Source organism: Aquarana catesbeiana, linkage group LG13 (assembly GCF_042186555.1).
Source record: "Aquarana catesbeiana isolate 2022-GZ linkage group LG13, ASM4218655v1, whole genome shotgun sequence".
Taxonomy (NCBI): Eukaryota; Metazoa; Chordata; class Amphibia; order Anura; family Ranidae; genus Aquarana; species Aquarana catesbeiana.
In genome coordinates, this window is record NC_133336.1 from 190,496,562 (window position 1) to 190,513,250 (window position 16,689).

The 16,689-nt window shown below is 44.3% G+C and overlaps 1 protein-coding gene across 1 annotated transcript in view; it reads right to left on the reverse strand.

The window, feature by feature from the left end:
• LOC141116633 (uncharacterized) overlaps window positions 1-16,689 on the reverse strand; it is a 130,142-nt gene that overhangs the window by 80,720 nt on the left and 32,733 nt on the right. Inside the window, exon 7 of the mRNA XM_073609024.1 lies at window positions 4,800-5,072. Coding sequence (XP_073465125.1) covers window positions 4,800-5,072 — 273 coding nt within the window. The remainder of the gene's footprint in view (window positions 1-4,799; window positions 5,073-16,689) is intronic.

Here is a 16,689-nt window from a genome sequence, read left to right on the forward strand (position 1 = left end):
TTGGAAGGTTATGCATCCATGGACTTCAATGTTTTATGCTTTTCCCAATGTCTACAAGGACATGAGTTTTCCCCAGGAACATATATTATTATGGGGTTTGTTCTTTAAATTGAACATGTAAGCAAGTTTATTGATGATCGGTCACAGCCAAATGTGTGGCCAGAGTCTATCCCAGGGGTAGGCAACCCAGTAGTGTATTTAGGTTTTGTGCTGCCCTAGGCCTGACTAAATTTAGCACCCCTTACTTTAAATATGACCCACCCCTTCCTGTCAAGGCCGCACCCCTTGCTGTTTAAGACCAGCCCTGAAATTTCCGAGTGGGGACTCTAGTTCTGGGGGCCTGGGGGAGGGCAATGGATTCCCTTAATTTGCATAGATTTCCTCCCACTTCCTGTTTGGCTATGGGGCAGGAAGTGAAGGGAAATCTCTGCAATGGGACAGGGATGGTAAAAAATAAACTGCCAGGGGCTATAACCCTCCTTTACTCTACCCAAAATGAAAAAAAAAAGCTGCCCGCATACCGGAAGCAGTGAGGCCGCTTTATGGGGCGCTAAAGTAATTTGCCTCTAAGCCCAGTCCGCCCCATAAGGCTGGTGCTACACTAACAGTGTAGCGCAAGCCGGCGGGGGGACTCTTTCCATGCTGACCCCCTACAAAGTGCTGCCCTAGGCCTGGGCCTTGTCTGCCTAGGCCAGGATACAGCGTTGAGGCAACCCCCAGCATGGGTGCCACAAGCAGCACGCGAAGCCTCTTTTCCCGGCACTGGACTCCCTCCCCATCAGCAGAGCAGCGCAGGGAGGGGTCAGTGAGACACAGCTTCTGCCCCACTAATGCATTACAATCTCAGAATTCCCCACGCCGTACCTGCACTGAGGGGGAGGCACTGCTCCCCCACACATTGTACAGGATGGGAAACATTGTTTGGTTTCTCGAACTTTGCTGTCGCTGTAATCGTCAGCTCTTGTGATGGGGAAGAGATTGGGTGCAGTTCTGCTGGGGGGGGTCGGTCCGTGTCTCCAAAAGGAGGAAGAAGATGACTTTCTTTTGGTGACACTACCAATCTCAGAAAGAAGGGATTTCACTGGGATTGAGAAAACCACAATAAGGTGACAGTTTGTGGAACTACTGTTGAACTTCTGGGAATTTTGTTGAGATATAATATATATATATATATATATATATATATATATATATATATATATATATATATATATATATACACACGCATACATACACACTCACACACACACACACAGATGTGCAGAAGTTACTGTGATGAAAGAGATGAGAAGGGGGTTCAGCGGTGGGACAGAAGAGCAGGAGGATTCAATGGTGGGGAAGATGTGCAGGGGGTACAGTGGTGGGAGAGATGAGAAGGGAGTTCAGCAGTGGAACAGAAGAGCAGGGGGTGGGGGGTACAGTGATGGGGCAGATGAGCAGGGGAGGTTCGGTTTTGGTCCAGATAAGGGGGTTTCAGTGGTAGGAAAGATGAGCAGGGGGGTTCAGTGTTGGGGCAGATGAGAAGGGGGTTCAGCAGTGGGACAGAAGAGCAGGGGGTACAGCGGTGGGGCAGATATGAAAGGAGGTGCATTGGTGGAACAGATGATGATCAGGAGATTACAGTGGTGGGGCAGAAGAGCAGGAGGAGACAGAGGTGGGGCATATGTGCAGGGGGGTACAGTGGGAGGGCAGAGGTGAAAAGAGGTACATTGGTGGGACAGATGAGCAGGGGGTTACACTGCTGGGGCAGAAGAGCAGGGAGGTACAGAGGTGGGATAGATATGTAGGGGGTACAGTGGCGGGGCAGAGGAGAAAGGAGGTACATTGGTCGACAGAAAAGCAGGAGGTTACTGTGGTGGGGCAGAAGAGCAGGAGGAACAGAGATGGGACAGAAGATCAGGGGGTACATAGGTGAGACAGATGTGCAGGAGGTACAGTGGTGGAGCAGATGAGAAAGGGGGTTACAATGGTGGGGCAGATGAGCATATGGGTTCAGTGTTAGGACAGATGAGAAGGTGATTCATTGGTAGGACAAAAGAGAATGGGGGTACGGCGTTGGAGCAGATGTGCAGGGAGGTACAGTTTTGGGGCAGATGAGAAAAGGGGTGCATTAGTGGGGCAGATGAGCAGGTTGGTACAGTGATGGGGTAGATGTGCAGGGGATTACAGTGGTGGGACAAATGAGTAGGGGGTTACAGAGGTGGAGCAGATGTGCAGGGGGTTACAGTGGGTTAACGGGGGGTACAGTGATCTGAGGTGTGAAGGTGCATGAATTGGGGCTGATCTGAGAACTGGAGGAGCAGAAATTGGGGCTAATCTGAGGTGTGAGAGTGCAGGATGTTAATTTGTCACTATTACCTTTTCGTGATCGAGAAGTGCGAAGTTGACATTTTTTGGTTATAAAATCAGCATGCTCAGTTTCTTTGAAAACATTTTTCGGCACGCTGTGCTCAGAAGGTTGCCTACCCCTGGTCTATCCCCTTATCCTTTCAGAAAAAATTCAGATGGCATGGCTCTACCTTCCAACACTACCTTTCTAGGTCAGCCTTTCTCAACCTTCTTACCCCAGAGGAACCCTTGATATTATTATCAGGTCTCAGGGGATTCTTGCTAAAAAAAATTAATTGGGAGCATAGGTGTGCGCAGCCTATTGTATTAGGGTGTGCACCTGAAATCTCCAACACATATGCCTTTGTGACATATTAACCGGCCTTTTCCCCACTCATCATCCTAAAACAATGGGGGGGGGAGCAGGTGAGCACACAGGGGGACCTGGGCAGCAGAAAGAAAAGGAACTGGGACAAGAGGGGTGGCATATATTGGTACCAATAAGCTGTATTTTCCTCCCGTGGCAGCTGAATATCGGCGAGAGGAAGAGGAGGAGAAGCCTACTTTCAGCTGCTGCAGAAGAAAATACAGATCGGTCCCTTAATTTCCACTCCAGCCGCCTATCCTGTCCAGGTTCTGGGGGTCGGCAATTAAGGATCGCGGCTTACCTGTCACTTGCTGACAATTGATGGGTTGCCAACTCCAGGATTAGGGTGTGCCCAGGCACACCTGGCACACCCCGTGGACACACGTCTATGATTGGGAGTTAGTTGGAGGAATTACTCTTATATTTAGATGTCAGTGGAAAGAAAGCCTCCCAAACAGTAATGGTTGAAACTCCACCCTAAAAAAAACCTAAAAGATTTGCCAAGTGGCATAGGACCCGGAACAATGCAAGCACCATCAAATGTAAGGTCAATCAGCCACAGCTCAAGGATCCCCTAGTAACTTCTCGAGGAACTCTATGACCCCAAGAACCCTGGTTGAGAATTGCTCCTCTAGATGCTGAGCTTCTATGTTTTAGAGGGTTGGGATGGTAGCCATGGCTTTGTGAATTCATTGGGATTAAATTAGAGATTTATTATTGATTTAATTTTTTAAGTTTCTGCTGACCCACAGTGTCTGTGTTTATTTCCCATTACTCTTAGGTACAGGATTTTCTGAATAGCACCATTTGTGTTGGAAAAGGTGTATTTGTACTTGGCCACATTTTGCCATGAACTAGTATATCAATAGTATCTTTATTTTATGGACTGGTAGTATAAATGAGATGGAAATCTTGTTATGGTCTCAAATAAACTTTTTACCAAGAGGCTTAGTTTAATTGACCCTTTAGGTTGATGGTATACTGTGTAGACATGTGGATTGCCAAAAAATTTGTTCGTTTTTCATTTTAATTTCATTCTGGGTATTTTTTACGTTTTCTGGGTCATTCGTTATGATCGCAATTCACACAATCGTAAATTTGTACATTCGGAAATGTGAAAATCCGAAAACCCGAAAATTTCAAAATCTGAATTAACTATTAAATTATAGGTATTGAAATTTCCTTTCAAATTTGGCTATTAGTCAACGTAACGAATACGAATTTATCCGAAGTTACGAATTAACCGAAATAACGCATGCCGAATTAAACAAATGGAACGGAACAAATTAATAATAAATAATAATATTAATAAAACGTTTTTATTATTATTGTTATTTATTATTAATAATTCATTACGTTCCATTCGTTTAGATACGGCATTCGTTATTTCTGATAATTCGTAACTTCGGATAATTTTGTATTCGTTACGTTCATTAACAGCCAAATTTGAAAGAAAATTCCAATACCTATAATTTAATAGTTAGTAATAGTTAAGTTATTATTAGTTCATTATTATTTCAGATTTTCTAATTTTTGAATTTACGAATTTACAAATGTGCGAATTTACGAATGTACAAATGTACGAATTTACGAATGTATGAATTTACGAATGTGCGAATGTACGAATTTACGAATTTTTGAATATTCAAATTTATGACTATTCGGGAAAATTAGTTAAACAGGTTTTCATTAATTTGGATATTTCCTAATTAACGAATTTGTCGAAATTCATTAAACTAATTCGGAACGAAACAAATTGCACATGTCTAGTACTGTGTGACAATGCTGCAAGAATGATATACGATTTGGAAAAATATAAATATCTTCTGCTCATTGCAATGGATTTGCTTTTGTAAAGATTCTTTTTCACAGGACTTTATATGTGTTGATTTTTATTTCATTTATTTTACAAATCCTAAAATACAGTTTATAAGCTGAAGGGGTAAACATTTTGCTACCATAGTTAATTAAAAAAAAAAATCATGATTAATAGTTAATAATATTGCAATACATTACATATAATTAAAATAAATTTCAATAAGTACAGATATAGTACTCTATAGTATATAGTATACCGAGTATTCAGGAACAACAATAGGTTCACCTTGTATCTGAATATATAATTCTGCACTTCTTTTCCTTTCTCCAGTGTTGTTTGCAGTTCTCACTTCACAGGAATAATTCCCAGAATCCTCCAGTCTGACATTTAGGACTTTACTGGATGAATTCAAATTCAGCACCTCTTGTCCATCTCTGTAGAAAGTAAACTGCAGTAAAGTCCCCTTTTGGGGCAGACTGAGACTTGTGTTACATATTATGTTGTCCCCTTCTCTCACTGTATTTTGTACTATGGAAATCTTTGGTTTTGGGGAGAGCTCTAGAAGGGAAATGTAAAAATTAGGAATAAATTATAGAAATTATACATATTTAATCCCCACCCTACCTAAGTAGAAATGTGTTTTCTCAAATGAGGTTCACCTTCAGAGAAATTAATAGGATCCTGAAAGACTCAGGGGACCAGGTGCACAAAGAGCGGCCTAGGAAGTAGCTAGAATTGGAAAGTACTTAAGGCGAAAGTGCTTAACCCTCCCGCTGACCTTGCATCCGGAAGTGACAACATCACAGCACGACGTCCCGGTGTTCACAGATCCCCCTCCCCAGACACCAACAGCATTGGACTCCACCACTGCGTTCGTTTTCCAGGGAGGGTTTCTTGGCATACACCGGTCACAGTCTGCTCCTTCTGGACAAGTGTGGATGACTTCTATGATACATGCCTGTTCCCACCACCCGTTTGTGAGTGTATCCGTTATATTTTATACTGAATTTATTAAAAAAAAATAACTTACTACACTCAGAAGGCGTCGCTTTTCTCTTCCTCTCTTTAAAGCAACCTTTCTCAACCTTTTTACTCTAGAGGAACCCTTGAAATAATGTTGAATGTCCCAATCAGATGGAAGATAACTCTGCTACAGCTCAAGGAACCCCAAGCAATCTCTGAAGGACCCCTAGTTGAGAACGGCTGCTTTGAGGGGACATCCAGGGCCAACTGACGGTGTCTCTGCAAAGCCCATCCCGACCACCTTACATGAATCTGTGCTCCCTTGCTATTTCTTTCTCCATCTTACCATGCAAACTCCTCCTTCATGACAGTGCTCAGGCCTAGCAACCAATTGCCATGCCCAAGAAGGTGACATTATCAAGGGAGTCATATCACTACTCCTCCTAGTCGCACATGATACGGGTGCCGTATGGTGAGTAGGGAGGATCTGCAAGGGAGCCCAGGAAAGGTAATTATTGTGGTGGTGTTTATAGAGATACTGTTATAGGGCGTACACACGGTCAGACTTTGTTCGGACATTCCGACAACAAAATCCTAGGATATTTTCCGACGGATGTTGGCTCAAACTTGTTTTGCCTACACACGGTCGCACAAAGTTGTCGGAATTTCCAATCGACAACCACGCGGTCACGTACACCACGTACGACGAGACTAGAAAAGGCCGGTTCAGAACCAAGCGCGGCACCCTTTGGGCTCCTTTTGCTAATCTCGTGTTAGTAAAAGTTTGGTGAGAGACGATTCGCGCTTTTTCAGACTCGTGGCTTTCAGATCGTTTTCTGCTGTTCAGTTTGTGCTTGTGGGTTTGTATCTGCTCTTCAGTGCGTGCAGTCAGTTCGTATCGGGGTTTTCTGTGTGATCTTGCCTGCTCGTTGCTGTTTTTCAGGTCGCTCTTCACAGGCCTTGCTGTTCTTCAGTGCGTTCTGTTACTTCGTTCTGAGCAGCCAACCGTTTTCTAGCCATGTTTTGTATGCGTACTCCTCGTAGAGTTTGTGCTGTGCGGGGGCTTGGTGTTGGGGTCCTGACCTTGACACAAGTCCAGTCCATGAACAGGGTGAGGAGGAGTTCATGGACCAAGAATTGGTTGCTTCAGCGTGACCAGTTCTGTCATATGCCTTTGCTCCGTGAGATCCGTGAGAATAATCCTGATGATTTCAGGAACTTTCTCAGGATGACGGACCCCGTATTTCACCGTCTGTTGGCTTCGCTGACCCCCTATATCAGCAGGCAGGATACCTGCATGAGGCAAGCCATCACTCCGGAGCAGAGGTTAGTCGCTACCTTGCGGTATTTGGCCACAGGGAGAAGTCTGCAGGACTTGAAGTTCTCGACAAGCATCTCCCCCCAGGCTCTGGGTATCATTATCCCAGAGACCTGTTCTGCCATCATACAGGTCCTACAGAAGGAGTATATGAAGGTAAGATTTTTATTCTTTTATATCACATTTTATTGTATTGAATGTTTGCTAATATATTGTATTTCTTTCCTCATTCCCTAATGACCATGATTGTAATATGCTGTGAATGTCCCCTTTGTACTCATGCATGCTGGATTTTTATGTAATTATTATTTTAGGTCCTTCATACATATTTGCCCTTCAATAACCTCCCCAGCATGGTGTCTCCTGCCCTATATTCACCTCATGTAGTCACTTAACAATGTATTTTATCAGCTCCATAGTAGTGCTTTACCCCAAACACCCCCTAAAATGTTTGGTAATGTTATTTTTGTTTTAAATTCAGGCAGAGTGCCAGAGGCTTTTTTTTGTGGTGTCCCCAAATAATTTTTAGTAACCCTCCCTCCCCCAACTGCTAAGTCAGCTGATCACAATTCTCTATCCTCAATCATCTATCTGCTGACTTTGCCAAACCCATACACACTATACCCATCTCTTTACTGGTCAGATTTATGGATGAATTCCCCAAAGCATGTAGTGCAAGGGCCTGCCTGTATACTTTCCAATGGTACTGTTTAAAGTTTTTGTATCCTATTATTATCTTGATAGGTAATAGCAGAATGTTCAAATGTACTCAAATGTGTACAGTGTGTATTTATATCTTTGTATTATGACACTTCTTACCTGTCCAGTGGTCTGCCAATAGTGTAACTAAGGAGGGGCTGTTCCAAGTAATACCAATTATTTAGGCATTCATCTCTCAATGAAGTGAAGAGGGTTACCTGTCCAAGAGTCCCCCCCCCCCTATAATGTTAGAAATGGCCCATGAGAGGGGGAGAGGGGGAATATGATAGGTGTACCTTATACTTTGTTGTTGTTAAATTCCCCTTAATAAATGCTATCTGGAGGTTGGCCCATAATGTTTGTGTCTAATCTGCTTGCCATGTTTCTGTGAAAAAATAGTAATGTTTATTGATTTTTCCTCAACAGTTTCCTTCAACGCCACAGGAATGGCAGACTGTGGCCTCCCACTTTGCCCAGCGGTGGGACTTTCCTAACTGCGGAGGGGCAATTGATGGGAAACACGTCCACATCGTCCCACCACCCAACTCGGGGTTGTACTATTATAATTACAAGGGGTTTAATAGTATAGTGATGTTAGCGGTGGTGTCGGCTAATTACGAGTTCCTGTATGTGGACGTGGGGAAGAATGGCCGGATGTCCGATGGTGGAGTCATCGCCCAGACGGAGTTCTACAGGCGTCTCCAGAATGGCAGCTTGGACTTGCCACCTCCAGAGGACAATGTTGAAGGTCTCCCATTTGTGTTCGTTGCTGATGAAGCATTTGCGCTGGGGGACCACCTGATGCGGCCATTCCCGATGAGGACCCTCACCCCGGAACAGAGGGTTTTTAATTACCAGCTGGCCAGAGCCCGAAGAGTGGTGGAGAACACATTTGGAATCCTGGCCAGCCGGTTCCGATTATTTCTGACACCCATCCATATGGCGGAGTATAAACTGAACCATATAATACTTGCCTGCTGTGTTCTCCATAATTTTTTAAGAAAACATTCAGCCAACTATGCTGGCTCAGTTGGGCCTGAGGCCGGAATCCCAAATCCATCAACACTGACGGCGCTTGAAAGTGGCCGTCCTGGCTTGCCCTCCCTGAGTGCCCGTGATGTCCGGTTACGCTACCTGGAGTTCTTTGCGGGTAGGGGGGCTATCAATATGCCAGACAATCTGTGAAACCTTTTTCAAATAAAAAACAACCAAAAGAAATTCTTTGTGGACATTTACTGCTTGTGTTTGTTTTAGCTGACCCTGACAGAAATGTGTTGAGTGCAGAAAATGTCGTGATTGGGTAACCTTATAAAAAACAGTGTTGGCTGGTACTTCCTAAATGCAAATAAAACAGGCCTGTGTAAAACCAACAAGAAAGCCAAAAAACTTGAACTTACAAAGTTCACATTAGGTAAAACCTGAAGGCTATATCAGACATCAGTATTTAGGAACTGGGTTTGATATAGCGTTCAGATGGGTGGAAATCACCCCTGGAAAAGCCAAATTTGGAAGATGCACACCAATTTACGAATGTCAACATGTGCTATCTGCCATCAGGGGGGACCAAGGGACGTGTTTTGGGGGAGCAAGCCCTTCCTCAAAGCGACTTTATAATTGAGGAAGGGGTTGCACCCCCAAAATGCCTCCATTGATCTCCCGTGATGGCAGATAGCACATGTTGGCACACTGTGTGCATCCTCCAAATTTGGCTTTTCAAAACATTGAAAAAAATTTTTTAAGATTGGACCACAATAAAACAAGTGATTTTGTGGGGTTTAAATTCGCCCCAAAACATCAATGATGTTATTATTTTTTTTAATAACATCACTGATTTGTTGCTGTATGTTGTACAATTCGAGATTACACCCCATGATCTCCCCGATGAGGATCTGGGCACTTTCAGAAGTAAAGCGTTCTCTCTCCCTCACATCACGATCACCTAAAAAGAAATAAAGAAAACAAAAATAGGTCTCAAAAATCTGCCACCATCCATCTCGTTTACCTGAGCCTGTGGTCGCAGACACTCACCTGTTGTGGTGCCAATCTCCACCACGTCTTCTTCTTCCTCCTGCTCTTCTTCTTGGGTTTGCGGTATTTCCCCTTCTTCCAGAGGTGGGGGGTCTCTGGTCTCCTGGGATGAGGGGTGTCCTCCGAGTCTTTACTCCCCTACGTAAAAAAAAAATGGTATACTTAGCACACAGATATTTGATGGCAGAACTAGAAATAGGAAACATTGCTTGGAAGTGGGGTACAATTGTCTATTTTAGCCGAGTTCCAAGATGTATATTTTTTATTGGCCTTTGTCAAGCTGCAATACTTTACCTGTTTAGTACAAGCTTCACAGATGTAGCCCCCCCTATAGTGTACACTGGAGCACCTGTGTGGCCCACCTAATAAAAAGGGTGTTCTGGGGTCCCACACTAGTGCTCCAGTATCCATATGTGAAAACAGCTGCTCAGTGTCTACTAACAAACCCATCTACACAAACAAATATTTGGCATCCAAGTAGGCCCAAAAAAAATGTGGGAAAATGCATATGGCCTAAACAATGGTGTTTTAGAGGCCGAAAGAAAAATGTTTGATACGAACGAATAATGGGCCCATGAACATTAAAGTTGCCCTTTTAAATGTTACAATTAATAAAAGCATATGGAGCAGAACGAACGGAATAAAGACAGAAAGAATAGGAACACAGCACAACTACTTACTTTTTTGCAGCACTCTCCGGATCTTTCGGTACTGCTCTGGCTCTCTCAACTTCAGGTCCGACCACCGCTTCCTGAGCTGATCTTTAGATCTTCGTGCCCCGAAATTCCTGTGAAGGCTTTTGATCACTTTAGCAATGATTTTTGCCTTTCGGATGTTGGGGTGTGGGTAAGGCCCATATTTTCCGTCATAGTCGGACTTCCTCATGATGTCGACCATCTCCAACATCTCCCCAAAGGACATATTTGTGGCCTTAAAACGTCTCCTTCTGGATCGGGACGTGCCTGGATCCGGGCTTTCCTCCTCCTCCTCCTCGTTGCTAGAATTAGCATGCACCTGCTGTAACTCCGCCATGTGCTCTTCACCCACTGCGCCGAACGAAAAGGGGCGGGGAATAGACTAGAAAGAACGCCAGGGGTGGGCAGAGTTACACGCATGCGCAGTGTGTATAAAGCGTAACACGCATGCGTATTACGTACGATCTGTGAGCGGAGGAAGGAGCATTGGACGCGCCGATCGTAAGAACGAAGGTAAGAGACAAACTTGTGCCTATACTGCTTCTAGATTGAGGCCTATATTGTAACAAGATTAGGAGAGTTTTGTCTGACTTTAGGCTTTGTCTTGTGTTGTGTCTTGCAGTGAACATGGATATCTTAATGAAAGACAATGACTTCATGTCAGTATTCGTAGAGATGCTAAGGGAGCTGCCCTGTCTGTGGGAGATTAAACACCCCCATTTCAAGAACCAAGCAAAGAGGAAGGCAGCACTGGTGCAATTGTGTGAAATTGTGAAGCAGGTGACCCCCACGGCAGACATCACCTATTTAAAGATCTTCATTGGTGGCCTGAGGAGTACATATCTAAGGGAGCGCAAGAAAGTCCTGGATTCACAGAGATCCGGAGCAGCAGATGACATCTATGTCCCCAGGATGTTGTACTACGACAGGCTGCATTTTCTGGCAGGCCAGACTGAACCCAGGCCATCCCTCTCCAGTCTTCCTTCCACGCTTCCTTCCCCCCCGGCTGAGGCTTCTGACGCCCAACCTGGGCCTTCCAGGCCACATGTGGTGGAGCCCAGATTGAGCTAGGTATAGCATTCCTCTAAATATTTCTGCTTGTCCAATCAATGATGTTAACTAGATGTTAGTTGGGAGTACTAATTTAGGATTGTGATTGCAAAACATTAAACCATGTCCCTTTTTCATACACAGGGAAGTCTCAGCCAGGAGGTGGCCGGGCCAAGCCGGCTGGCTGATCTGCAGGTCCCTCCACCCCCCCTGAAAAGAGAAAGTGGCAGTAGGAGGAGTACCCTAGAGGAGGCTGCTATAGGATTCTTTTGGAGGACTACAGAGGTCCTGGGAGCACCCCACACCATGGAGGAGAACATTGCTGCCTTCATAGCCTATAAAATGCAGAGGATGGAGAAGGGCCAAAAAGTGTGAGGCCCTCATATCGGAGGCTCTGGAGAAAGGTATGAGGGGCCAAATTACACCTCAGACACACCTTCGTGTTGGTCCTCCTCCTCCTCCCTCTCCCCCAGGTCCCCCCGGTCCTCCTCCAGGTCCCCCAGTCCTCCTCCTCCTCCAGGTCCTACTCCTCCTCCTGCCAAATCTCCAACTGCACAGCCACAGCCGGGAATGAAGCCTGAAAGGAAGACCAGACAGTGATTGCCCTGGGTTCAGTCTGGTCTGCCAAAAGATGCAGCCTCTTGTGGTACCACAGCCTGGGGACACAGATGTCATCTGCTGCTATCCGGATCTCTGCGAATTCTGGACAAGTCTGCCCTCCCTTACATATGGACTCCTCAGGCCACCAATTTTGATGTTGAAGAATTGATGTCTGCCGTGGGGGTCCCAGGCTTCACTAATTTCTCCTGTTGATCCAGTGTTGCCTTCCTCTTTGTTTGGTTCTGAGCCCTTAATAAAGGATTTTTGTTTTGAATTATACTCTCCTATGTGTTTTACTTCAAAAATGACAGTTGGTTTGTGAGGATTCAGGTACATTTCAAATATACAATGTGAAATTAACAAGGGACACCAACACCAAACAATCTCCTGGAGATTAAATAATAAAAGATATCAATGGTGTTGGGGTAACTTGACACACAAAACACACCCAAAAATATTCTGGAGGAAAAATAAAAATAACATTGAACAAAGATCAGCCTTGGAAAAAATCCAAACATTAAAGAAAAAAAAAAGGCTTAAAATCCAAAAAAAAAAAAAAAAAAATATATAAAACTGTCAGATGTGACAACTAATAACAATATATTCAGGGAATCCCACTAAAAAAACACAAATAAAACTTTGTGAGAAGTGTGTGTGATTATGAGCAGCAAAACTACTTAATTCTTGTCACATTATAAAGAAGAAGAGAGTGTGCTGTATTAAACCATTTTTAACATTGCAGCGTGACGAAAGTGCTGTATCCATTGCGAACGCTAAGTTTACCAGAACGAGCTGTCCTGTCTCGGAATTTCTTCTGAGCATGCGTGGCACTTTGTGCGTCGGAACAGGCCACACACGGTCGGAATTGACGCGATCGGATTTTGTTGTCGGAAAATTTTATCTCCTGCTCTCCAACTTTGTGTGTCGGAAAATCTGATGGAAAATGTCCGATGGCGCCCACACACGGCCGGAATTTCCGACAACACGCTCCGATCGGACAATGTTCATCGGAAAATCCGACCGTGTGTACGGGGCATTAATCTGCCCTGTATGGGCAGGTAAAAGTCTTTCAGGGTTCTTTACTAACAAGCTGTGATAATGGAGAAGAGTCTTTCACAGGAGCTGTTGAAGACGCAGTAGATTCGGGAAAAGGGCTGGAGGAGTCTCCAACTGCAAAAACTCAACACATTCTAATATACAGTATATAGAAAATAGCATTCCTATATACTAGCACCTATATACTGTATATAGGGTTTTTTTTCTTACTCTGGATCAAAGGCAGTTTTTTCCTTTTATTTTGGCAAAACTTAATAGACATGTGTCTTTTATCAGCCTAACAATAATATTACACAGCTATGACTATTTATTCATCAAGAGAAATTTATAATATTGGAGTTAAAATTTATTTTATTTATTTTATTTTAATGATCTTAATGGTGTATTAGGCTTTTGCAGAGGCGTAACTAGAATCTTCAAGGCCCCGATGCAAGAAACCATGGAGGGCCCCCCTGACCCCCCGGACAAGGCTCTTTTCTCCGAGCCTGATGGCAGAACACCAGGGTCCAGTCGCAAGTGGGTGGCTGCATGTAAAGGAATCGATTTCTCCTCCCCCCCGCTTTTCCTCCTTTCCCTCCCACAGGCATTCAGCGGCTGCAGGAGGAAAATGGAGAGATGGGTTCCTCTATGTCGGTGTTTCTCAATCTTTTTCCAGTCAGAGCACCCTTGAAGTGGCTGCACTGCAACCATCCTGCAACTGTGTGCATTGCATGCAGTTGCAGCATAGTGATGATGCATTTAAGGGGTTAAAACAGGCGGTCAGGAGGCAACATATTGCCTCTTTACTGGCTGTCAAATGCCTCTGAAAAGTGATCTGAGCATGGATCACTTTTCAGAGGAACAGCATTTTTTTTTTGCTGGTACAATGAACAAGCAAAAAAAAAAAATTGGTTCTAATGGGACACATATAGGGGGTCAGGATTAAAAGCGCATACATAAAATGTGCATATATACATGTAAACACACATACATACACACACACACACACACACATAAATACACACACACATATATATATATATATATATATATATATATATATATATATATATATATATATATATATATATGCACATATGCACACACATATAAACCAGCGGCAGATGGTGCTCAACATCCTCCATCCCCCAGCGGCCCCGCATCCGCCTTCAGCAACAGTCTTTACCACCATGTGCAATTTCAAGTACACTGCGGATGCCCTCCACAGGCTAAGAAACACCGCCTTAACCATACCAACCGACACTAAAAAAAGACTAAAAAAAGTAAAATTACTACGGACCAAACCACAATCAACCATCAAATACAAGGAGACACCAGTCCAACCACAGCAACTAGCATGCACCCTGATCAACACCAGATCTGCAGTCAAACACAGACTGGAAATCCATGACTTCATCACCGAAAACAACATAGATTGCCTCTTCATTACAGAAAGCTGGCTAACACCCAACTGCAACACCATCCTAACAGAACTGGTGCCTGAGAACTACAGCATCCTAACTGAGCATAGAATTGGAAAAAAAAGAGGAGGCCTAGCAGTGATCTTCAAATCGGACCTGGTGTTCACCAAATGAACTTCACAGAACTCAGTGCCTTTTATGGAAACACTCTCCCTGCGGCTTCAAACAACACCCCAAGACACCATTCACATACTACTATGCTACAGATCGCCAGGACCAAAGACCAATCTCCTTACACCACTCACTGAATTCATCTCAATGCACACTCTGAAAAACAAAAATTTTCTGATACTTGGGGACTTCAACCTCTGGGCAAACTCTACCCAAGACCCTATCGCGACCGCCTGCATTAACCAACTGGAAGAACTAGGTCTTCGACAACTGATAAATGCTCCCACGCATGGTTCAGGACACACTCTAGACCTCATCTTCGAACAGAATATGGACATCAACATATTCAACAACACACCGCTTCCATGGACGGACCACCACGCCATCAAGTTTAAAATCACCACCGACACCACCCTTCAAAAACAGAAACATATAACAACAACACATTGGAAGAGTTCTCAAAAGAAACTACACTCCGAACTCTTCAAAACCACTTTATCAAACAAAATACCATTGTTATGCCGCGTACACACGGTCGGACTTTTCGTCTACAAAAGTCCAACGGACGCTGACGGACTAAAGCTGGCTGGTAATCCGATCGTGTGTGGGCTTCTCCGGACTTTCAACTGACTTTTTTAGCCTCAAATCCGACGGACTTTAGATTTGAAGCATGCTTCAAATCTTTACGTCGTAACTACGACGGACCCCGAAGTCCGCTCGTCTGTATGCTAGTCCGACGGACAAAAAAACGACGCATGCTCATAAGCAAAAACTAAACGGAAGCACTCGGTCTAGTAAAACTAGTGTTCGTATTGTAGGTAGCACATTCATCACGCTGCAAAATCTGTGATCGTTGAATGCAGCGCATTTTATTTCTTCTTTACGAAGGCTCTATAAAGAACGAAGGTGTTTTGCTGTTCATAATCAGAGTTCTCCCAAACTGATTTCTGGATTCTTTTTCTCTTTGATCTCATGAATGATATAGTATGCATTTTAAAAACAATGTTTCCATACTAATAATACTTTTTCCCCTTTTTTTTTTTTAGGTTTGTAAAGTTACCACAAAGAACCCATTATTCTGTTTTTTTTTTTTATAGTGATTATTTTTTAGTTTTTAGATAAAGTTAACCCAAAGCACCGTTTTTGGTTACGTAAATTTTTTGATTTTCAAGACTTACCACTTGAACATTATTAACATTAGTAATGTATTTTTGGTGTGTTTTTTTTCAAACTCAATGAGATTGTTGTCCCTTGTTAATTTAACATTGTGTGTAAAATCAATGATTTCAAAGAAAAAACATAAAGTCTTTTGCTAAACTCAAAAAATGATCCATTTATTCATGGTCAAAATAAAATAAAGAGGAAGTCAACGCTGGAAAAAGTCGGTGTACCAGAAAATTGGGATCTTGCGGAGTCCATATAAGAGGGAGCACAATCTGGTCCAAGAATCCCAGAGATCAACAGCACCAGCAGATGATCTAGATGTCCCCAGACTGTGGTCCTACAACAGCCTGCGTCTTCTGTCAGACCAGACTGAACCCAGGTCATCATTTTCTTCTCTTCCCTGCAGCCTTTCCTCCACGCTGCCCTGCAGCCTTCCCTGTAGCCTTCTTTTGAGGCTGTGGCTCTGGTGTTTCAGTTGTGGCAGGAGGAGGAGGAGGAGGAGGAGGAGGAGGAGGAGGAGGGGGGGCTGCCTCATGTAGTTGGGTGTTTTGTGTTAGCGTGCCCTGCAGCCCCTTATGGATTGTTTCCCCAAATAGGCGCTCACAAATGAGGCGCTGCTCCCTATTCATCTGAAGAAGCCTGCTGGCTAAGTAGCAGCCATAGGATTCTTCCGCTTCGGGGGGGCTCCTTAAAAAACGGGTGGCCTCTTGCATGAGGCGCAGGGATGCGTCCTGTGTGACCATCCCCTTCCTGGCCCTTTTTTTGGGAAGGTGGAGGGGAGGCACTTGGGATTCGGTCAGGCTCCTACTGGGCCCAGCCACCTCACTTGGCCCAGCCACCTCACTTGGCCCAGCCACCTCACTGGGAGCAGCCACCTCACTGGGAGCAGCCACCTCCTGCCTGACACTGGGCCCAGCCTCCTCCAGGATGATGGTGAATCCGGCCTCCTCCAGGCTGTCCATGGGCCTGGTCTCCTCCTGCCTGCCACTTTCCCCACATTCCTCCTGGATGGACTCATCCTGTGTATAAAA